We start from the raw sequence: 24,702 nt of genomic DNA on the forward strand, positions 1-24,702 counted from the left end.
ATGAGGTGTTCACTCACTTGCTTTCCACACATACAGCCGTGCGGGATGTGACTACATGTTTATCAGCATCACTAGATATTAGACACAAGATTTTAACCACAACCACTTCCTGTCTTGACTCATTATACCATTCATGCAGGGTTTGCCTATATGTGATTGCGTGCTGACTGTTGGAGGCAGGAAGGCCTCTTTACAACTGGCATTCACATGCGTCTCATAAGATATACTATAGCTGCATTCCCTTTCCTCTTTCTGTTGCCAAGCTACAGTTTGAGCGAGTGTAATCTTGTGATTTCCAGCCTTTAAAACGATACACATGGATCCTGAAAATCCCTTTCATGAAAGTATTGTTCTATCCAAGTTGTTTTTCCCTGTGTTTCCGAGTGGAATGTGGATGACTGTTTATTGTGTAGCTGTGCGTTTTAAAAACTCTTTGAGTCCTTCCAGGAATTAACAAAAAATTAACTAATCCCTGCACCCATTTTCAAGATTTTTATCTCAAACCCAATCCCTTTAATATTTATGCAACAAACGATCTAATTGGAAAAATGTGTGCTATGTTTTTTTCCCACAGAAAGCAATCCAAATCAGAACCATTGTTACAAGCCAAGGCAGAACAAACCACAATTCAATGAGAATTATCCAACTTTCTGTGCAATTTAAGAGGTCTTCTCAGGCAAACCTTCACTCCCAGACTGTGTGTCACCCCTAAAAAAGTTATTTCGTGTCAGCCTTACAAATTTTAACATGTATCTAATTTTATTGCAAAAAATGTGAAAACAAAATTAAAATGCTGCAATTTTCATCCTAATTTTTAGCCAACCTGTTGGTTGGATTGCTATGCTATTTTGTAAGGACATTCATCGCCCATATAGAGGAAACCTACCAACTTTGGTGATCCCCTGACTTTTCCTCTTCATCACCATTAGGTAGAAATTTGTAGTTTTGAGTGAAATTTCTTCACGACTATTGGACAACTAATGATCTTCCCATCAGTCCCAGCTGTATTTTTGTTTTGTGCTAAGAAGCGAATGTTACTGCACTATAAACCCGCTAAACTAAGATGGTGTACATCAGGGGTGTCCAACAGAGTTTCTTGTGAGCTTGATGTTGGCAAACGCAAGTCGTTTCTGCTACGACAAGGCCATTGTAGGAAAAAAAATAATGTTACAGACCCGGGAGAGAGGGGTAATATTCAGAGAAAAAAACCCAGAATTTCTAAGATTAAAGTCACAAATTTACGGAAAAAGAACTGGATATTCTCTGAGATTAAAGTGGTAAATATGGAATTGGAATGAATTACTTCTCTGCAGTTTTTACACTTTGAAGTCATCCAGTGGGCCTGATTGGACCCTTTGGCGGGCCGGTTCTGGCCCACGGGCCGTATGTTTGACACCACTGGTGTACATGGTACACGCTAACCATCTATATATTAGCATGCTAACATTAGCCTTTAGTTCAAAACGCTGCTGTGCTTAAGAACCACGTCACAGAGCTGCTATTGCCCTAGACTTTTAGCCTTCAGTCATTTTTTATAGTTCTATAACCAAAGACAGAACTGACTCAATACATTAACATGTTGCTGTTAGTTTGACCAGGAGCCTCATTTATAAACGTGGCATACGCACAAAATAAGACGTCAAGCGCATCTCCGAGTGCTCCTCTGTAACGCTGGGCCCAAAACAGCACAGAGATCCAACAGGACAGCTCGAGGCAGTCGGAACCGGTTCTGAGGCCACTCATCCTCGTTTGCCAGAAAGTCTTCTTGCGGTCGGTCTCCCTTTGCCACATCTCCCAACAGTGCATGCAGCCATTTTCTACCAATTAATTTGATTGTACCTAAAAAGCTAAAGGTGTCGGAATTAATCTAATTGTAAATATAGTTCTGCGCAACGAGCATGTAATTAGTAAAACTTTCTATTGTACCTTTCACAATGGTTAAAACATGCTTTAGACCTACAATAAAAACCAACATTTAAAACAAAAATAAAATGATCTAAAGCCATTAAAATAAACACTGTAGAAAACACTATGATACTGTATATAATGACCATATTAAAACGATGTGCTCCGCCAGACAGAGGCATCGAAAACAGCATCAGTGTAAACATTATTTGTCCTGTTTATCGTATTATTCATGAGAATAAATTCCATAGCATGCCAATATAATTACAGAACATTTGAGGGTTTTTTGCAAATATATCTTCATTTGAATTTACGATAGTATCTTGTTTTATTTTGTCCGTTTTTCAACAGGTGTTTGTGTAGGATATTAATCATACGAATGGCTTTGTGAATTCTTCATATCATCAATGAGAGGCAATATTTCGATTTATTTTACACAGCGGTCTCAGTTTCACATGTTTCATCCATCTGCCATCTTCTCATTTCACCCGTTTCTGTGCATACACCTGGGTCAGAGTTCCCGTGAAGTTTGCTTTTTATAAATCCCAATTCTTGCGTAGAGAGTGACGTGCGTCTTCTTTTCTGCGTACGCCACGTTTATAAATTAGGCCCCACATGAGCTTTAAATTTGTACTTGGTTGCTTTTAGTCAGTGAACATTGTTGTTGGCTTGACTCAGTGAGTTCAAATCTTTGCTGGTTTTAGTTGTTGAACTGCACCGTTTGCTTGTTTCACTGTGTGTGAAGTGAACCACAGTGTGTGTCTTTGTTGGGCTGAGTTAGTGGGCTGGAACTTCAGGTTTTGCTTGATGTTTTATGCAATCCTTATGACTTCCTAGGGGTTGTTGAAGGTTAAGTATTTATTTGCTGATCTCTACACATAAGTCATTCCCTCTCTTTACTAAGAGAGAGCTAAACATCTTTGCTCATTATACAGGCCATGGCAGCTCATGTAATCATTTTTGGTCATTGGACATGAAGGACAGTCACACAATGCCTGGAGAGTGGATACCAGTGGTTTTGAAGGTCATGCCACAGTGTGTGTTTATAACATAATTTGAACATCCTGCCAAACAAAAGTTCAGCATGTTACTTTGGTTTTGTTTTTAGTTTTTTGATCAGAAAGGACAGGGTGGACATGTGAAAGACCTTGTTAACATGTTTGGAAACTCTGAAAGTGGTCTTAGAGGCGTACATTTCCTTCCCAAGCACCAAGTCCAAACCCACCCCCACCCACAGTTGCCCTGTGTGTCACCCAGAAACATTTAAAGTGTCCATAATGAGACCCGACTGAGCCTGACTCCGGTCCAGGCCTGGACTCCATCTCCACTCTATAGCTTCTCTCTTTCTTGTTGGACTCAGATTCTCTGTTTTGCTCCGGAGAGACAGAAGCCAGGCCTCCGTCTAGTAGCCTGAGTATTAACGCTGGGGTTGAGGTCAGGTCAAATGAAATAAACAATACGTTTTGTACATTGTTGTATTGAGGTGCGCATAATTACAGAAATTGAACCTACTGACGGGTGCCAGAGCTTTATTGGTAACCAGATAAGGTCAGTGAGGTCAGACATTGATCCTGTCATTGTCCTTGTCAAAAATGATCATGTCTAAAAATATGATAGGAAACGCTATAGTCTTAATACTTAATTTGCTATTTCATCTGAGCACCAGCATCCTCTATTTGTGTCCTGTTAATTCCATTCCACCGCTTCGAAACGGTGGTGTCTTTGGATAAGGGGTAGGATGAGGCCACAGGGGAGCATCTCTGGTGTCATTGTCCCTCTGAGAGATGAGGATGTGTAGAGTTTCAGCTGTTAAAATAACACTGAGAAGGCAGACACAGAGTCTGCTTACAGGGTGAATGATATCCTAATTGAACGCTTGACTGACCAATTTGCTGACTGACTGATTGACTTGCTGGGATGATTGATTAACATACTGACAGCTGTTGCCTGAGATCCAAGCTTGTATGGTGTATTTTGTATGGGATGCATGTGTGTGTGAGTGTGTGCGACCTTTGCTCCTTGACACCTTCATTGCAGGATTTGAGATTAAGCGTTATCTCAGAGTCTTGAAATCCCTCTCATATCCTTTGTTTCCTTCTTGATTTATGGCATCACTAAATTGCCAAACAGGCCAACTAAAACAGGACTCATTTAAAATAAATTGCGTAAACAAAAGAGCCATCAGCAATTCAGAAAAAAAGCAACAGCACACCAGATTAGATATAAAATAAACGGAGGTAATGTGTCATCCAGCTAACCAGGCACTGACATGACAGCTATTGCGACTAACAAGACACATGCAGCGTAAACAGGGCAGATAAAGACATGAAGGCCACATTAGAGAAACAGCGTCCCCAGTGAATGAGTTCGACACTCTCTAACATCATGGTGACTTTCATGCAGTCAACAGTCTCTAAATCAGGGATCTTCAACAGGGGGTCCTCACAGTCAATGCAGGGGGGGCCTCCAAATTATTGTTGATTTTGGAAAGTTTTTTCAGAAATTAAAAAGTCCTAACATGAATCCAACATATTATAAGCAAATATAAATCCCCACTGCTTACTGGCCTAGGTGGTCACTAAGGCAATCCACAGATACATTAAGGATTTACTTTGCCACATGTATGTTTTAACTAGGGCTGTCAAAATAACGCGTTTATTTTGATTAATTATTCTGAGAAAAAATAACGCAGCGTTAAAAAAAATAACGCAGATTAATCCATTCCATATTGACGTTTGACCCGGAGCTGTTCTAGCCACCATTGGACTGTAAAATGAAGGAGGGAGACGAGAATGTGCTGCCTGGATCATTAACTGGAACATTTACTTGTAAAAATCTTCTTCCTGCCAACCCTGGCTACCGAAATCCGGTGCCACTGATATGTCTGCTCTTCTCTCTGATGCTCTGAAACAGACGATACAGACAACACAAACACCGCTGCACGTGACGCTAGTTAACACTATACTCAACAGCAGCTAACGTTAGCCTACAGCTAGCTAGTTAACACTATATTCGACAGCAGCTAACGTTAGCCTACCGCTAGCTAGTAGCTGGATTAAACATGGTTAAAATGCTGACAATGCTAAACGGTGTAAAGTTTGACTGTGTTTTACTGTAGAGGGTTCAACACCGGTATGTAACAATCTGCAGCTGCCATCGGAGAAACAACACAGACGGTGCGTTCAATGAAACTGGTAAACTACAGCCTCGTGGTGCATTTGAAGTTATTGTAAATGTCCTTTTCCCATCTGGTGGTTGTTTTTGTCGTTCAACAGCAATTTACTAGTGAAATAAGTTATTGTTATTGTTATACATTATTATTAAATCATTTAATTTTGACCATATGGACTTAGCAATAAACAAGCCGTTCTTTAATGTCACCGACTGATGGTTAGTACCCTTTTTTTTTTCTTTTCTTTTTTTACTTTCTTAAAAAGTATCGGTTCAGGCACCGTTAATTATGTATGCGATTAATTTCGATTAATTAATCACAGAGTATATAATTAATTAGATTAAATTTTTTAATCGATTGACAGCCATAGTTTTAACATTATAACATGATTAATAAAAACATGCCAACAATAATTAGGCTATTTTAATAGCTTAGTATTAGGTGTACATCAGTTACCATTACACCACTTTGTTTTATTTTGTTTATATACCACGTTGGTTATGCTAATTAATCTGCAGTTTTATGTTTGAGCACTGGGTCGAGCATTGCCTATGGGAAAGCATAAATGTAATCAGCCACAGGTACACAGGTGTGTGGAAAAAGGGGCAAGCATACAGCACCGTGTCAGGTTTGCATGTCATTGTTTGATTTGTGTGCAAAAGAAAATGAATGGAACTAAACCAGAAAGAAAATGAAATGGACTGTATTGCTTGTGCTACGGTGAGCAGGCCGTCAGGAAAATAAATGGGTCACAGCACCGAAATGCAGCCAGATTGTGGACATTGATTATTGGCACGCAGAACACACATCCAAGCAAGTTCTTCCCTGATCCCACCTCATTGGCCTAATGTAGGAGTTGGTAAAAGACTGTATGCTTTCCCCTTTTTCCACACACCTGTGTAGCTGTGGCTGATTAAAGGTTTTAGGCTGCCCTTCACGTTATTGTAGGCCCAGTTTATTATGCAACTTCATTTTATACAGTATATGTAGTAGGGGGTCCCTGCTCCATCTCTCTTTCAGTTAAGGGGTCCTTGGCTTAAAAAACATTGAGGACCCCTGTACTAAATGAATCGGATATACTTGGTCTGATCAGTGCTAACAAGGATCATTGAGCATTTATTAAATTATAATTTAAAAGTTTGTTGGCAGCTCCTAGGCCACTAACACACAGTGTAGGGAGGATAGTGATACAGAAACATAATAAAAGAAATGCAAAAATATAGAGCTTGGAAAACTACAGTGCAGAAAGGTGGCAGATGTAGAAAAGGGAAAAAAGTAAAGTAAAAGGGGGGGGGGGAGCTTTGGAAGCAGAGGTATTTGTTTGATCCAAATGCAATATAGCTGCACCCTGGCAGGCTGAGCGCACTGCTCAGTGGGGGACTTGCCTGGAAAACCACGTAAAAAAGAGCAAGAAGGGGAAATCAGAGCAGGGAGGGAAGCTGCTGAGTGTTTTTCTCTCTCTTCTGTAAGTGGCTTCCCACCTCGATGAGGACATGTGTTGGGATGCTGACTGATGGTCGGCTGTCAGTGGTTCAGACGCTCAGCAGGAAAACAGCAGCTCCGCTCAGTAGACATCGACATAATATTCATTTTACGCTCGCTCTTGGATTCCCTCTCTACTTCTTTTTTCCCCATTCTTGTCATTTTGTATCCATTTCTGTCACTCTATTTTTTTCTCCGTATCTCTTTCTCCCTTTCTCTCTGCTGTCGATTTTTTCTTTTATTCTGCTTTTACCAGTTTCTCTCTCTGTTGCTCTGTGACTCACATTCACTCTTCCTTGTGTGTTTCTCTGTCTTCTATTACTCTTGCATCCTCCTCCTCTTTGTTTTCCTCTTTGTATAAGAAACATTAGTAATTTATAGAAAAGCACAGAAGTATACAGTATTTGGAATGTTTCCTGGTCAATTGGTCCCAGGAAGCATGAAATGTAGAGCACCTGCTCCAAACGCACACAAACTTTCCGCATATGTAACAATGCTGTTTAGTCTAGCTTCCTTGTGTGAAGTCTGACATAACTGCACATGTACACAGTGCACAGGAACAGGGATTTCTCCTCTCCCACAGCGCCTGAACTCACCATGGTAGATTGCAGAGCATCCAAGTGTCCAGTCAGCCATCAAAGTGTGATAATAAGCTAGTATGCACAATAACAGGATCCTGATACTGAAGCAGATAAATGAAGTGTAGCCATCGTTTATTTTCCTTTTTACATCTGTGCTTTTCCTACTGCGACATGTCAAAATATCTTTGTAAAAAAGTCAGTTTTGCTATGCCTGCGTTCTTCTGTAGGCAGCGAGTAGCAACCTACAGCGCGAAACGTTAGCAACAATACACTGTTAGCCTGGCTACACTACCCAATGAGTACTGAATGCAGACGGAGAGCAACCTATGCAAGCTAACATTAGCATGTAACATTAGTCAAGATGAACACTCTTTTGACTGTTGGTCAAATGAGCACAATTGTTTATTTTTGCTCACAGAACGATGGGCTCATTGTCAAAGACAAAAAACCTAGGTCATTTTTGTTCACTTGTACTTACAGTAGCTAATATTTATGTCAATTATGTGGACTGCAAACTGATAGTACCTCTTTCTCCCACTGTGTCTGAGAGACAGATGCAGAGAGAAATGAGGAAAACTGTATCACCTCATTGAAGTGCTATTCATCTGTATCTGGTTGTAAAAGACAGAGGGCTGCTTTCTATAGCAGATGATGAGAAGCAGACGTGTTTGTGTGTGTGTGTGTGTGTGTATGTGTGTGTGTGTGTGTGTGTGTGTGTGTGTGTGTGTGTGTGTGTGTGTGTGTGTGTGTGTGTGTGACACCACATGTACTCTCCTCTGCATGCTGCATGTTGGTGTGTTTCTCCAACTGTACGCTGTACGTTCAGGGCCTGCTGGGATCTGCAGTCAGAGGTCCCCCTCTTACAAGTCATGAAACAAGCTATTACGTTGCTGCTGTCACTGCAAAAAAAAAACCATCCAATTGCAAGTATGATGTTGTAATTTTTCTCATGTGAATTGGAAAACATGCATCTGTATTTTCCTCTTCTTTTCTAAGAGATGTGCTGTTTGTACATTATCCCTCAATAAAACTCACACAATTTACATTTCACCAGCAGCCCCAGTGGCTTGTCTCGCAGTGATAGGGTCAACACCAAAATGGACATTAAACAGTGAAATTAGGTGCTGAAACCTGTTATGTCAAACAGCAGGAAACCCCCCCGAGTGAAGAATGGAAGGAGGTGATTTGATTTAGGTTTTAAACAGGTAACAAGGACCAGATGCCTGCGTCATTGTGTGTTTCTTGTGTCTGGACATATGTTAATGTGTATGTGAATATGTTTGTGCATGGATGCATGTGTAGGTTGTTGTACTTTGTAGATGTCTGGATTGAATATTACGACATTTGATATTTTTTATGTGTGTTTGTGTGTGTGCACAGGTGCACATAAATGAGATCATCCTTTAGGCTTGTAAACGTGCACACAAGAGGGGATGCAGTCTTATTTTGTAGATGTCTGGTGGTATTGATAAACTGCAAATATGTGTGTGTGTGTGTGTGTGTGTGTGTGTGTGTGTGTGTGTGTGCGTGCGTGCGTGCGTGCGTGCGTGCGTGCGTGCGTGCGTGCGTGCGCGTGTGTGCGTGTGTCTGTGTGTCTGTGTGTCTGTTCTGGTGATTAAATTCCCTCTAGCAGCAGTCTTTATTATCCAGAGGATTTTAGTAAGGCACTGACAGCTCTGTCTTCAGCTCAGTCCTCATCATTAACACAATGGATAAAGTGAAGTGTTTTGCCTTCAGCTAAACATTAAAATACTCGGTCAAAATCTCTGCTCTCGTCAAGTGGAAACAAATAGTCGACTCGCACATGATGGCAACATCAGTCCGAACACGATCCGCTTACGGATTGTTTGCACTGCATCAGAAGTCCACAGGGACATCTTATTCAAACTATCGCTCTCTTCTCTCCCTTTGGCGTTTTCTCTCTGTATACTTTGGATGGTGATCAACAAATCCCAAGCTGTGGGAACATCAACCTGGTCATTTTTTCAAGAGTTTTTCAGCAAAGCTGTACCGCCTTGAGTTTTGCTATTTCATTACACTGAGAAGCACTTAACGTCGTCCTCTGTCTTCATTTTCACAGAAAAACTTTTACAAGGCCTTTGAGTTACGCTTCCTGTGTTTAATGGAGGTATAATTGTCTTTGTAGAGCTGCAGACCAGAGTCGGACCTCCCAAAAAACTCCAGTCATCATTTTACATCTTTTTCTGATTAGTGTGCACCTGAACGTCCCTCTGGACAAGCACAATGGATGTTTTTTTGTTTTCTGTTTTGCGTACAATCTGCTCTACATTAGCTCTTTTCACTCCCTTTATTGCTGCACTGTCACTGTCAATACCTCAACACAACAAATTACCGGCCAATTAATAACAGGTTGGAACGACATTGTTGTTGCAGTATTGTTTGAAGTCATCAAGCCCAGTGGGTTTGTATGTTCCTGAATGCAAGGAGCTTTGTCTCATGTAACAAAATTGAAAACGGAGAATAGAGGAGGTGAGTGTAACACCTGGGGAGTTACAAGTGACAGCGGTTATAACTCTCTCAATACCTCCATGTTTTTTCAACATCAAGGCAGTCACAGGGCCATTTAGAAGACTTAGAGGCCCTTCTTGGTCTTATCAGTCCATTCATTTGAGCCTCAGTTACAGTCTCTAGTGGGACTTTTAGTAAAAGGTCCTCCTTTAAAACAGCTTTACTGTCATGGCATGAAAACTCAACCAGACACTTCATTATGAGCGGTCTGTCGTTAGCTTGTCCTCACCGCTGATCTCATTCACCCTTATCTTGTGCTTACCCATCACACTTTGGTCACTGTTTCCCTCATTCAGTTAAAGTGTGTTTCATTGGAGAAAAAAAAAACATTATTCAAGCAGCATCCAAGTAAAAATAAGTGTTATTTTTGAGAGCTTCTCTCTTTTTCGCACACACATCTGAAGATTGACGTGATTCGTTCTACCAGTCCACAGCTGGGTTTTCATCCACTTATTTTTATGCCAAAAATGATTCAGTGAATAATGATGGAAACGCATTGTCCTGCTAAATAGCGATATTTTAATATTTCCTGCAGCTTCCCAGATACATTCACAATGCGGGCAGGAGGCATTAACATCAGGGTCAGTGAGTAAATCAAAGTATTTTTGGCCTAAAACATTGCAGCTGTTACATACATTAAAATGCCATCTGTTAAATATTTGTCCATCCAAAAGTGTAAAGCTGACGTAAGATCAATACTAATCAATACAAAAACTTGCATTACGATGTGTGTGTGTGCATGTCATGTGCGTGTGCGTGCGCGTGTGTGCGCATGTGTGTTTTCTGATTAGTCAGGACTGAGGGCCATGATTCACTTCAGTCATGCTCATGGAAACTAGCCTAATTTACCTTTTTTATTTCTGCCAACATTTTAAAGTGCTCATATTATGCTCATTTTCAGGTTCATAATTGTATTTAGAGGTTGTACCAGAATAGGTTTACATGGTTTAATTTTCAAAAAAACACCATATTTTTGTTGTACTGCACATTGCTGCAGCTCCTCTTTTCACCCTGTGTTGAGCTCTCTGTTTTAGCTACAGAGTGAGGCATCACACTTCTATTCCATCTTTGTTGGGAGTCGCACATGCGCAGTAGCTAGGTAAGGACTACTAGCTAGACAGTTACAGAGTATGAGGGCGTGCCATGCTAGCAGCTAGGCGAGCATTATAACGTGTGTTACAAAGTGACGCACGTTTGTCTCTGAAGTAAAGGCTGGACTACAACAGAGCTGTTTGGAGCAGTTTGTGAACAGTGTTTTCTGTTGGAGATGGTAAGTGCCTTTGGGGTGGACTTTGGTCTTTTTCACTTTGTAAACCTATAACGTGCACAAAAAAGATATATAACACAATAAAGGAAAGGGAAAAAGCCAAAAAGCATAATATGAGCACTTTAAACATTTACTTCCATTTGTAGAAATATAGCTGGGAACATAGCATGTCTGTGAATTCCCCTTCATGTCCTCCATCACATGTTCTAGACGCCGACCACTCTTTGCTGTCAGGTACAGGAGGATACTGTGTGCGTCCAGGCCCGTATTAAGACAATGTGGTGCCCCTGGGCACTATACCTCAAAGTGCCTATATATTCTATATATATAATATTGAAGACTATCAATATTAGATCTAAGAATATGGATTTATTGCACAAAGTCCTCTGAAAGAAATAGGAGTTCTAGGAAAAGAAGCGCAGACTGTGGACCGGTCTTTTAAGGCTGTTATATACTGGACGCAGCCCAGCTGGCGCGTACAAATGTGACATCATGGGATCTCCGTGACTATTTATACCCGCGCTGGTGCTCGCGACACTAGTTGCAGTCTTCTCCTGAACAGAGGTGGCGCTAATGAGCAAAGGCTACAGACGTTGCTCTTTCTACGGACTAGAAGAAGAAGAAAAAAGTAAACAACGGCAGAACTGGCTGCAGCATTGCCGTCAATGCTTCGATTTGATTGGAAGACCTACTTGGTCGGATCAAGCCTTTCATTCACCATAAAAGAACTCATCTTAACCCAGTAAGTGAGACTTGCAGTCACTCTGAGAGTCCTGGCATCAGGTTGTCGGCGAACTCGTTCAGGCCTCCTGTTTCCGCTTTGTCGCGCGCCGCTGAAAAAAAAATTGTGATTCGTCATTTTGACGTCACGATGGCGCGCGCCACCATGGATGCATCTAGTATAATTCACGTATTACACTTCTCTGCTTACTGAACAAACCCACGAAGCGCCGGCTGTGCTATATGTGCTTAAAAAACACGGAGAAGGGTTGGGCGCAACCAAGTCTCACCCAGAGGTGGGGGGGGGTTTGTGTGAAAAATGTTTTTCTTTGATTGCCAATTACAATGAATCAAGAAAGCCAACCACTTATCATTTTTTATAGCAGCTCATATTTTACATTCATCATTATGATAACATTTTTGGGGGGTTAAATTGGCCACTTTTGATTATTGTTATTGTTATTGTGCCCTTATTGATAATCCGGGCATGTGTGCGTCTGTCACAGTTGAGAGTGTCTGAAAAGCCATATTCCTGCAGTGATACTGAGCCTGGACGAGGTCTCAGAGGCCAGAGACAACTGGAAGAGTTTAAGACATCATCATCACAATCATGAAATCCTTCTTTTAAACATGTGAAAGTCAGACAACAATAAACGTGTTGCCTCATAAATGTTTCAGTCTCTTGATGGCAGAGCACTTACATAACAAACCAAAGTACTAATGAGCCAATTTGAAAATCTGGCATCAAGTGTGAAAATGAATCATTCACCCACGTTTCATTAAAATCTGGTCAGTGGTTTGTGGAAAACCCTTCATGAAGAATGTAGGGTAATTTACAAAATGTCACAATGAAGTGGTGAGATTCTGCATCATTCTCAATCATCAGGAAATCTGGTCTGTGGTATCTGAGGTTTTGTGTTTAATGGAACAACGAACAGACAGGAAGAAAGGGGTCTGGTCTCACACAAACACTTTAAGTAACCCTAACAGTTATATGATTCCACTTATTTTCCTTGCTGTTCATCATATCTTAAGGATTTGACTGGCTTTTAAAGACATGGTTCATCATGTTGGGGGTAATTGGAAAATGGGGGAACCCACACTCATGTAATATTCTTAAAGTTTTAAATACAATTTTGAGATGTAACACAGGATCATGAGGATTAAGGTTGTTTTTTTTGACAAACCTACCGATTTTCTTGAAGTTGACATTTCAGGAAATACACATATTCACTTTCTTGCCCATAGTTAATTTACAACTGTAGTTAGCAGATACTATTCCTAGGGTGCTGAAATGATGACAGTGGGGAAATCCACGAAAGGTTAAAGGGTGTTTTTGAAGAGGGGGGCAGGATGGGAGAATGGCAGGAGAAATGATGGAAAGATGAGGCGAGTGGGAAGAGGTGAGGCATAACAGAGGGGAGGAGAAATGCCGGTCAGCCTGTATTCTGGTGGAAGTGGTTCAGACCTCCTGTGCTCCCAGTCAAAGCTTCCTCTGTTAGGCCAGAGCACTGATGTTTCCCCTGAGGCCTGGGTCCTGGAAGTGGGCTGGCAGAGCAAATAAACAGAGGAGGTGCTCACGCTCGCCACACTAACACCTTTGCATATGTATACTCACAAGAGTTTAAAAAGAATACACACACAGTTATACGCTAACAGTAAAAGAGCTGTGCATGCGGCTGTGCGCAACACCTTCACACCTCTAGGAGGAAGGTGACGTAGAGGCTTGTTTTGTTTAATTTGTGGAGACCAAACTTCCAAGCTCAAGAGAGGATTTTTTTTTGGAGTTTAGGACATTTGGAATATAAAGATTTGAGACAAATGAGTGGGAAAATACAAATTAGTTTAGCCTTCTTATAAAGTAGAATAAATATGCTTTCACTGGTGATTTAAAAACACACAGAAGGTTTATGTACAAAACACCTTATCAAGAAAAAGCTCATCCCAGCAGTTAGAGCACATTGAAAAGACTCCCAAAAGAATATATATAAAGAAAGGACATGGCAGCCCTCCAAAAATGTGTTTCAATGTTAGTCTCATCATGCTAATGGGTTTCAGCATAATCCATCATCACACCATCACACACAACCAGACCAGCCAAGTTTTTGAACTGCTTGCGACTGTGTGTGTTGCTGAGCAAATAAATCAATTACAGCACGGTTGATGAATACAACATGCTGTAATTGTAACATATATACGCCACATCAGTAAGAAGCATCCATCAAACTGACAAGTCATACACACACATATACACATACATGGCCGGTCTCCTGTCCTGGCGTGTCAAGAGGCCATTGACCTCCACTGAGCTCCACTTCCTGTGTTCCTCCCACCAGTCCCAAGAGGGAAACTCTAAGCTGACAACAACCTTCATCCCTGTCTTTTAACCATCCTCCTCCTCCCTCCTTTCTTTCCATTTCATCCCCCTCATCTCATTTTAACATCCCCCCCTCAGTTAATCCCACATTTCTGCAATCTGAGGCGATACACAGATGATTTATTTCGAAAGATATCAGAAGAGAGGGATATTGAAGCCTCTTATAATCTCCCTCACATGTAGAAACTCTACCTACAAACTACCACATTCTGTAATGCGAGTGGGACTCATAATAAGTAGTGACAGCATCGTCAGTGGAAAGCATCATCCATACTGTGCCTTGCTCTCAGGACTGTCTAGGCTGAGGACTTGGGGATGTAGTGGGGTTTTCTTGGGGTGCTATAATGAATATCACTGTCTTTGTAGCGCATTCCTGCCTGCAAATGTGCAAATAAATCACAGTTACTCTGGATGGGAACCCCCACACCCACCCCCTGGAAGGAGACCCCTTGCTAAAATACATAATCTTCAGTGTAAACTTATCCAGGCCCAGGCCTGCCTCTGGATCCTGTCTCAGTGTTTCTTCCAGTGCTGCCGTGCTGATTTTGGCAGCAGCTGCCGTAGCAGACAGGGGTCGTCCATGGGCCCAACTGCACCTCTCGCTGGGCAGGTAGCTGCAAGGGACTAGTGAAAGTTGGTACCCAAAGACTAGAGAGGAGGATGGACAGGGATGGAGTTTAAGATGCTTTAAAGGACAATTACCGCGCAAAACAAACCTAGGGGTTAATAACAGATGTGTATCCACTCGATCATTCACTGGGACATGTTTTCATGCTTATCGAATGTGTTTGTAGCTTGAAACAAGCTAGCACGGACCGCTGATTAGCTTACAACGCTAGTATTCGAAGCACAGGGAAAGTAAAAACAAATTGCTTATTATACCACTAAAAAGGCTCAAAATATCACCACACTTCAATGGTAGCATAATGAGGGTCCCTACATGTTAACCGAAGCATTGAGAACATTGTAAGTGTACAGACAGTTTATTAAAAGGATAGTTTAGAAAGACAGCAGCTGCCAAGACGGTGGCCGCGTGTATACGAGAACGCAAATAAATAATAATTTAATAAACTGCCTGTACACTTACAATGTTCTCAATGCTACATTAACATTTAGGGACCCTCATTATGCTACCATTGAAGTGTGGTGATATTTTGAGCCTTTTTAGTGGTATAATAAGCAATTTGTTTTTACTTTCCATGTGCTCCGCATACTAGCGTTGTAAGCTAATCAGCGGTCCGTGCTAGCTTGTTTCAAGCTACAAACACATTCAATTAGCATGAAAACATGTCCCAGAGAGCGATCGAGTGGGTACACATCTGTTATTAACCCCTAGGTTCGTTTTGCGCTGGAATTGTCCTTTAAATGGGATCAGGTCAGTGTGGCATGCAGACTCAGCATGGAATAGTAATCACATGCTCGAGGTTGCATGTAGACACCATCAGACATCCTTAAGACACACCACCAGGCCATGTCAGAGGCCTGTCAAGGGTGACTAATATTTTCTTACACAGCCAAATTAGTCAATACTGCTGGTCAGCCTAAAGAAGGTAGAAGATACTACCTGCTACAGGCTGAGCGATAATCAACAAGTACAATTCAACAACAGATAAACTACCAAAAACGCTTCCTTAGTAACAATATCCTGCTTTGTGTCTATCATTTAGTACAAGGCTACAATTCATTACAATAATTGCAAAGAATTGAACAATTCACTACTCATTTATTTGGGTCACAATCCACTGAACACTACAGTGCTGTGGTTGTTAAGCTTAGTTGATTTCTTGTTTATGTCATGTCATGCCATGTCTGGCTGTTTTTGTTTTATTACACAATATACGCTGTTGAGAAAACACTTGAAATGTGTCAGTATAGGGCCAATACTCAATAGCAACAATAACAATAGCAGTATTATTTGCAAATGTGTGTGGAGAGTTGTGACACTTTATCTCATTTTGTATGTACTCGGGTACACAAATCTCTAAATGTGCATAAGATGTGAACATGTGTACATGTGTAAAAGATTGAAATGTACAAAAAAACCCTGAATGTAATAAGGTAAAAGGCATCAAGAGATGACAAAACCGAAGAAATTGATGTCTTGAAATCGACATCAAATGGCTGTATATTTGTGTGTTACATGTGTACAAATCTTATGCACATTTATATTTTTGGGTACATAATCATTAAGTATGAAAATCTAAAAACACAGAAATTCAAGTACACATTCACAAATCTGAGTAGTACAGATCTGAATACAGTTTCACAACTCTCAACACAACTCTCTTCATTGTATTGCTTCAATATTGGCCCCATAGTCAGTCAGGTTGTATTCTGAATCCTAAACATTATACAGTTAAAAGTTATAATCTCCGGCATTCCTCGATATTGATGCATCAAATTAGACCCCACCATAACATTTGGAATTTAATGTGAATTTTGTGAATCATTACATACACTGCGAGTTAGTAAGCAGGCCCAGTATTCAGTCCTTCATGTGGCCATACTGCTGTATGGAGAGGTGTGCAGGATGGCTAACCCTCTACTCCAACCTCGCAGATAAATCAATTAGATAGAATCAATTAATTGCAGAAACAAATTGATATAAATTAAAACTTAAAGGGGCCCTGTGAAGTTTTCTTGTAAACAAACAAGTGTTATGTTTACATTCAGTGTTTCTCACAAAAACATATTGCGTATATATCCTTGGACACCATAAAACATTGGCAAATCTTTTTGTTTTTTTAAACTGCATTGTTTACCTCCATGTTCATAAAGCAGTCTTCTGCTTCCCTGCCTTTTTTGCACATTGCTGTGTATCTTGGCACAGTACTGCCACCTATATGTCAGTGGAATAGTGTTAGAGTAATACAAACTATTGGAAGGGCTGTGTATGGCTGTGTTTACATTGACGACAATAGAGGAAGCTCTCAGTTGATCCTGAGATGTGTATGAAGTGTTTTGGTTGCATTTGTGCATTTAGGAGCTGCATGCTGGTAAAGAAAACTGGTTAAGGAGTTTTGAAAAATGTGTGTAACCAATTGTAAAAACAAACAGACAGATTGTCTTGTTTAGTGCTGTAGTTTAAAAGTGGCTGTTAAAGGCTCCTGGCCTGAGCAAGTCTTGTGAGGAAAGAAAAATATTCCTCTGAATGAAATAAAGATGGAAAAGGCAGACAGCTCATCAGGTTTTAATGGACAGAGGCCAATAACATGTCAGTCTGAAGAGAAGAGAGAGAAAGAGACAGCGATTATGTAAACAGCTGGTGAACCAGTGGAGTTCACTGTGAAACAAGAGTCTGATAGAGTGGCCGGAATATAAATCGGTGTGTTTCTGATATCCAATATCAATTTTTGTCCATTTTCATGCCAAAATAATACTACTACAATGTACTGTATATATACTGATAAAAGAAGCATACTTGTATTCCTACCAGACAAACATCTACACACACATACAGTAAGTCTGATTCCAGTGAGTGTAATGATCTGTGTTTTAAAGGCCGTGTCATGCCTGTTGCCTGTCTGACTAACATGCTTTCACATTCCAAAACAAAAACACACGGGTCACCTCTCTCTCCGCCCTCTTCTGCTTGTCCAGAGGCCCCGGGTCTTCCTGTCCTGTCCATCACAAACACCCAGGGGAGAGCTGCTGAGGTTGCTGCATTTCTGACTGACAGACAGCCTGTCGATCTATATGCACTTGTAATGTGTTGTAGTCAGATCAGCTGGCTTCGCCGCTCTGTGGATCATTCATACAAGTTGTTTTTTTCTGTAATTTGCCGCCATCTTGGTTCTGGTCTCTGGTTTTCATGTCTTTATCTTCACTGTTTACTCTGTAAGTTTCTTGTGGAGCTTTCAGTTGGTCTATTATGGCTTGTTTCACATTTGACCAATGTGCAAATGTGAGATGCTTTACCACTAACATTAGAATGCCAGTATGTACGGATGTGTGTGAGTGTGTGGGGGAAGGTTAGTAGCTATAACAGTATGTGCAGAGACCATGAAGGATCCAGAGTTGAGGTGAGAGTTGAGAATTACCGCATTAGAGGTTAGTCTGATCCCGTAAATCCAGAGGGAAACGAAGGAGATGAGAGGGAGCACAAGACTGAGATAACGCTACTTTATCTGTAGTCCTGCAAAGATGGTGTCAAGGAGAAAAGTTCACACACTCTCACACACACACACACACACACACACACACACACACACACACACACACACACAGACACACACACACTGTGACTTGGATTGTTTTAGCATGCTGATGTTTAGCTCAAAGAACTGCTGTGCCTGAGTGGGCTACAGCCTCACAGAGCAGCTAGCATGGCTGAAGACTCTTAGTCTGTTTTCACATAAATTGAACTCTGAACAGTGTCCATTGAATTAGGTCTCGACATAGTCCGAAGTTTCCCTTTCACACATGTGCGCACAACAAGAGATTGTCTGTGTTCCCACTTAGATGTATTCCCACTTGGAGTCTCTTACCGTTCCCTGAATTTGTCTGACGATTCAGGTGTTGGCCCTTACCGAGAGAAATTTCTCAATCTCGTTGTCTCTCCAGTAAGACATTTTCGCTTCCGCCTTCGTGTAAATCAACTTTCTTCTTCATGCTCGGATGTTTGTTTTCTTCCAGTTTCTCCCAAGCCGACAGCAACTCCCACTCGCACACTGTGAATTCTCACACATTAATCGGACATTACATAGACTTTGTACTAGGGAGCTGGCAGTGAAAGACTGTTTGTTTGATATCCGATCTAACTGAAATGTTGTTAACTCGCCTGTACAGATTATTGAATGTATCTCCTCTTTTAAACTTATCAGTAATATAAAAAAAGTCTACTCTTTGGTACTTGCATTACTTCCACACACCCCAGCAATCTTTTTGGATCAGTAAAATAAATTAATAACAGTCTTACAGTTTAGACAGTATTGCTAAACTGAGAAAACAGATTACTCATCTGCAATACATTTATATTGGTACAGCATAGGAATTGATTTCAGTTGCTTGAAAACACTTCATCCAGCTAAAGTGTAATGCGATTTTTATGTAAGGTAACATGAGGCCAGAGATTGCTGTGGCACTAAAATAATAAAAATAAAAGAACCTTAATGTGGATCTGTCATGGCTGATAACCGATAAGGTCAGTCTGTACTCTTAAAAAAGTAAGAATTGTGTTATAATCATATTAGCAATCCCATTGTTTAGGATGATCAGGATGAATTCAGTGTTAGTGTAGTTATAAAATCAGTGTCGTCATCTTGAATAAAGATGTTGACAGTGTCAATATATTTGAAATTGTGACTTTTTGGGTCACATGAGGACCAGATTGACTTGAAATAAACTTTTTAGTGGCTTGCATCTGCAATGCATTATCCCAACTGAGATGACTGACTGACTGACCTAATTGATTGATTGATGGATTTATTGACTAATTGACTGACTGAATGGCATCTTAGCATTCACTCTCCTGTCTCCACCTCAGCTCAATGCCCGGACTTATCCATCCCTCTCAACACTCCCAGCTACAGGCTGCAGATTAAAGCTGCTCTCATCTGGATCTCATCACTTTAGGCCGGCCTCGCCAGTTTATAGGTTATTTTTCATTCAGGAGAAGGAGGGGGGATCTCAGAGTGATTTAAGGTTACACTGCATGGAGGCTGGAGGAGAATAAAAGCAACTTGTTGTCATGAGGGGGCCGTGAATGAGGCAGCACACTAACTCCCCTCCAGTAACAGCATGCAGTTTTTAGGACAGGAGTCGTGCATTCTTCCCCATTTTGTGTGTGTGTGTGTGTGTGTGTGTGTGTGTGTGTGTGTGTGTGTGTGTGTGTGTGTGTGTGTGTGTGTGTGTGTGTGTGTGTGTGAGAGTAATTTGTTGCGTGGCTGTGCTGCTCCAGTTTCTGAGCCATTTCCTCTCTGTTTTTCCAACTGTAATGTCTGTAACATGTGCTGGATTGTTGCGGGATTGCTGGGCAAGTGTCATTGCCAAACACCATAAATCAATTATGGGAGAAATTGTTTCCCAATATTCATTGCACAATACTTTATTTAAAAAAATACTGCACTTACTGAACTGTTATGAGCTTACATCACAAAAGCAGAAACTATAAAGGAGTTAAACACTTGAGTTTCAGTAATAATTTTTTGTTTAGTTTACTTGGTCAGGGTTCAAGTACTGGTCAGGGAACAAAAAGAGAAATAAGCCAAATCAGAAAAAGTAGTGCCAAAACTGCAGCTAGTCCTCAGTATATATTTACATGTAGACTTCTTTTTTTTTACTGTGTGGTGAAAACAGTGGAACAGACCAGAAGCCCTCTGACATTTGGAGTGGCAATCTGTTTATAAGTGTTTTTTCTTACTATATATTCAGATTTTCATTGCTTTTGTATGGGTCAGCAACCTTTTCTATGATGAGCGTCAATGTTTAAATCGCACTATTGATTTTAAGGGACTGTTTGTTATTTATTTAAAGGAGAATTCTGGCCAATTTTTACGTTAATCTTGATCGCTATAACTACGCGAGTACTTTCGATAGAAAAAACCCTGACCCGAATCAGTGCAGGTAACATGGAGAAGCTGCAGCTACGTACTACAAGCGTCCCCTGAGCTAAAACGGCAGTAGTCGGGGCAAGTTTTAGAGTGCCTTTGTGCCTCTTAACAGACACAAAATGCAATTAATATGTCTGTGCCACATGAACAGGGCCCTTACGTGTCAACAAGTTTTCAACTCAGACATTGTTTAAATTCACCTACCCTGGTCCTTGTATCGATCCTGCCGGTAGCTAGCTTGCCCTGCTAGCTGATAGCAGTTAGCCGTTAGCTGCTAGCTGCCGTCCGGTGAGTGTATTCAGACAGGCTTCTGTGATAATCATCCCAATAATAATCCACGGAGCGGCGGTGGTGTGGCTATGTCCTACACTTCAAGACGTGACATGACCTGTCCTCTGGAGGACATAGCCACACCACCGCACACAAATTACATTGTAACAATTTAATAATTCGCCCTTATGAAATCCAATCGCGGCACGGCTGTCTTGGAACGCAATAGACAGAATGCCCCGACACTTAAATTCTACTAAAATGTAACAGTGAACAATCAGTGTTGGACCTACAGTCTGTTGAGATGCCTCTCCAAATGCAGAAACGAAGCGCAGTCACACCATAAAACGTTAAGACACGTTGAGAAAAAAGATCCGTATTTTGCCGTAATCCAATGACACGGAAAACAAAAAGTAATCCACAGCGATTAGTAGATCCACAAAAAGGGTCACGGTGTATCCAGCAAGGCCGATACGAGCGTCACATTCACTAGCCAGCTCCAAACAGGTGAACGAGGCCTCTCCACTTCGCCGTTTAAACAAAGTGGAATAAACGTGTAAAAATCCAAATCTACACAAAACCCGAAATCAATTAGTAAGCTGACATCACATGTATATACATGGCATTTAGGAAACCTTTATTGCAAGGTTGGCACGGCAAGATGTCCAGACTAGTGCAACAGTAATTTTCGTTTTTTGCGTCCTGCTGCTCCCATCGTCAGCCAGGTAATATTTTTTTACTAAAACAGTATATGAAATCTGATGTATTATCTACCACCATTTAGTTGTTTTGTGTTATTTAAGATATTTATAAAAGATCTGGTCATGCCAGATGTAATTATTCCACTCATTTTTTTAAACAATGCAATTACCCGTTTCAGCCACCAGTGGGGCAGTGCTCCCCCTGCCCCCCAGCAAACTCATGGGTCAGACCCATCTGGTAGCGAAGGAGGGCCGAGACTAAAAGCTACATGAAAAAATATGCACCAAACAAGCCACTTTGAAATTTAGCTGTTTTCATGAATAGAAAAGTTGGATGACCCTCCCCTCAACAAAGAATAAAAAGACATGACCCTCCCCTATTTTCCTCCGGTGGTCCATTCCATAAATACCGAACGGTCCCTAAAGTAAAAGCTTAGCTTATGCTGAGCTAAGATAACCGGTTGCTGGTTGTACCACACACAGAGTGCAAAATGTCAAAATGTCAAATGATGATAAGGTGAAAGGCTGGCCCTGCTGATGTGAAAACGGTGATAGAAATACAAACATCTGATTACTTTTTGTTTTGTTTTTCAGGAGGAAATGCTGTGACGGATTCAGGTTTGTGATGGGCCAGTGCATACCTGAAAGTAGGTAAACCATTCACACTATCCTCTAAAATTGGCTCGAGAACTCTCACATCTGATTCACATGCTCCAAATCTGATAACATTTCTCCACTACAGCAGTTTCTAGATTAAAACCACATTTGTCTATATGGACCTCCACAGAAGACCAGATAATCCACATACTATAGTCGACTTTTGTCATTTTGGAGTAATTATGTTTAAGGAGTCGTATCAGATAACTTGCACATTGCAGTGTACTGCACTGGAACAAACAAAATCAGCCAACCAAAAAAGAAACTGCCCATAGGTTTGGCACAGAGAACTGCCCTATTGTGCTGTGGTCATTCATATAAAAAACAGGTTTACTGTCTATAGCATCAAAACTTTGACTATATACTGAGGTATGCCTCCATAGAATAACAGTGAGTCGGCCACTAGGGGACACTGTTCCTCCATGAACACAACAGCCTTTCAAGGATGGATGTGCCTGAAAATATATTGCACATGATGTGTGTATATACCATATCAATATATGTTGGGCATATGGATCTACTAACATTTTAAAGTTTAAACTAGAGTTACTCAAATGTGGACCACACCAGATTACTACAAAGTCTGATGGTCCGCTATGACTTGAGACCGATGACTTACTTGATGCATGCATTTTTCACAGACAGTTTTACTTGATATTTACAGCAGCAGTGCTTGCTGTAATCTATCCATAACTATGTCAAACTTTTATCTAAAGTACATTTCATGCAACAAGGTATAATGTAAACACTGTCGAGCCACAGAGCACATATATATAGTTATCTTTCATTCAATACAATTACAATTATCTTTGTTTCTCATTTAATTTAAAAAGATGAAGTGTTTTTGCACTTTTCATAGCCCCCGCCAGAGGCTTCAATTAAGAGTGGTATCAGATAAAGGAAGTTGTTGTGGGTTCAGTTATTATAATAGGCCTTTTTCACAGCAGACACTTTGACTATATACTATTGTATGGTGCATTATATTAACCCAATGTCCAATTGTATTTGGGTGTCCTAATTCTGTGTGAAACTTACAGACTATTTTTTTCTATCTATAGTTACCCTAAAAAATTCCCACAGTGGAACGAAAAAAGTAATGTCCATGGGTGTGGACTACTTTCTGTTAACAATCCAATTTACTTTCAATTTACTGCTCACCATAGAGCAACTACTGAGTAGGGAGTAGTAGTGTAACATTGCTCCGTTCTCCTCAAGTGTCCTAGTAAGCCGTGACAGTGTGCCAGGACCCTGAAGCTGAAGCAGCTAAATGGAATTCAGCATTCATTCATGTTATTATTAGAGCCTAAGGGGCTGTCTGTGGGCTGACAGTAGAACCTGTATTAGTTTCCAGTTGTGGATTTGGAACAGTAAGAATGTAAGAAGGTGGTGATAAAGGCTAATAGTGATGTAAAAATGCTCAAGGAATGGCAATTTAGTCTGCTTTCAATCCTTGAACACAGAGCGCCATCTATTGGGCTAAAAAAATGAAAGAAAATGCCTCACTAAGCTTCACTAGTGATTACAGTAATGTTGGCATCAGTGATCCTGAATAACTTGCTCAATCTGCGTACTCTCTGCCTCCTCCCTCTCTGCGTAGGCGTGGATGTGTGTGCAGCGTCGCCCTGTGAGCAGCAGTGTACTGATAACTTTGGACGAGTTGTCTGCACATGTTACCCCGGCTATCGCTTCGACCGAGAGAGACACCGCAACCACAAATCTCCTTACTGTCTGGGTCAGTACACTCCCTTCTCATCTGCCCGTGCTGTGAAATACTTTTGACTATGATGTCTATTGCTGTCATGGAGTTTTTCTCAAACCTTTCATCACACAGTGATCCACATGCATATTAAAAGAGGTTCCTCAAATAAATAACTTCCTTAATGCTTCTTTAAACAGCACTTAAAATGAGATTTTTTTTTTTAAAGATTTTTTATTTTGTTTGTGATAATGTACTTTTTTTCTCTCCCCCCCCCCCCTCCCACACCTTTACATAAAGACATTGATGAGTGTGAGCATCCAGACAGCAGCATGTGTGACCATGAGTGTGTGAACACAGTGGGCAGCTTCCTGTGTCGATGTCGCAGTGGCTACATACTCGCACCGGACCAACACTCCTGCATCCCTGTACACAACTGTGAGTTTATGTCACAACTGAGCTGCGTTTGGATGAAAATTCAGTAGCAAACTCAAAATCATTGTCCATTAGTACATGGGTTCATTGATTATTTGTCCATTTTTAACAATAGGGTATAATACTGATGATTCTGATATGGATAGTGGTTGTTTTAATGCTTGTACTGTAATTGTTTTACTAATTTACACTCTGGGAATTAAGTGAACTTTAATTGTGATTAAGTGTGATTTGACTGTGTATTGCTCAGCACAGTGTGACACCAGTAATTGGAATGCTAAGGGTTTGATTCCCAGTGCAGCCAAACACCCATGACAAAAATGTGTGCCAGACATTTTTTTAAATGTATGTTTTGTTTT

At 40.8% G+C, this 24,702-nt stretch overlaps 1 protein-coding gene and 1 long non-coding RNA gene across 2 annotated transcripts in view; both read left to right on the plus strand.

Annotated features, from left to right (window-relative positions):
• The window catches only part of LOC116037630 (collagen and calcium-binding EGF domain-containing protein 1-like), a 42,540-nt gene that overhangs the window by 10,472 nt on the left and 7,366 nt on the right, over positions 1-24,702 (plus strand). Inside the window, exons 3-5 of the mRNA XM_031281592.2 lie at positions 22,150-22,202; positions 23,810-23,944; positions 24,209-24,346. Coding sequence (XP_031137452.1) covers positions 22,150-22,202; positions 23,810-23,944; positions 24,209-24,346 — 326 coding nt within the window. The remainder of the gene's footprint in view (positions 1-22,149; positions 22,203-23,809; positions 23,945-24,208; positions 24,347-24,702) is intronic.
• LOC118494694 lies at positions 1,147-18,272 on the plus strand. Its single transcript, XR_004896829.1, has 3 exons — positions 1,147-1,401; positions 5,442-5,446; positions 18,261-18,272. It is a non-coding gene; the product is annotated as an uncharacterized LOC118494694 (long non-coding RNA).

This window comes from Sander lucioperca, chromosome 3 (assembly GCF_008315115.2).
Source record: "Sander lucioperca isolate FBNREF2018 chromosome 3, SLUC_FBN_1.2, whole genome shotgun sequence".
Lineage (NCBI taxonomy): Eukaryota > Metazoa > Chordata > Actinopteri > Perciformes > Percidae > Sander > Sander lucioperca.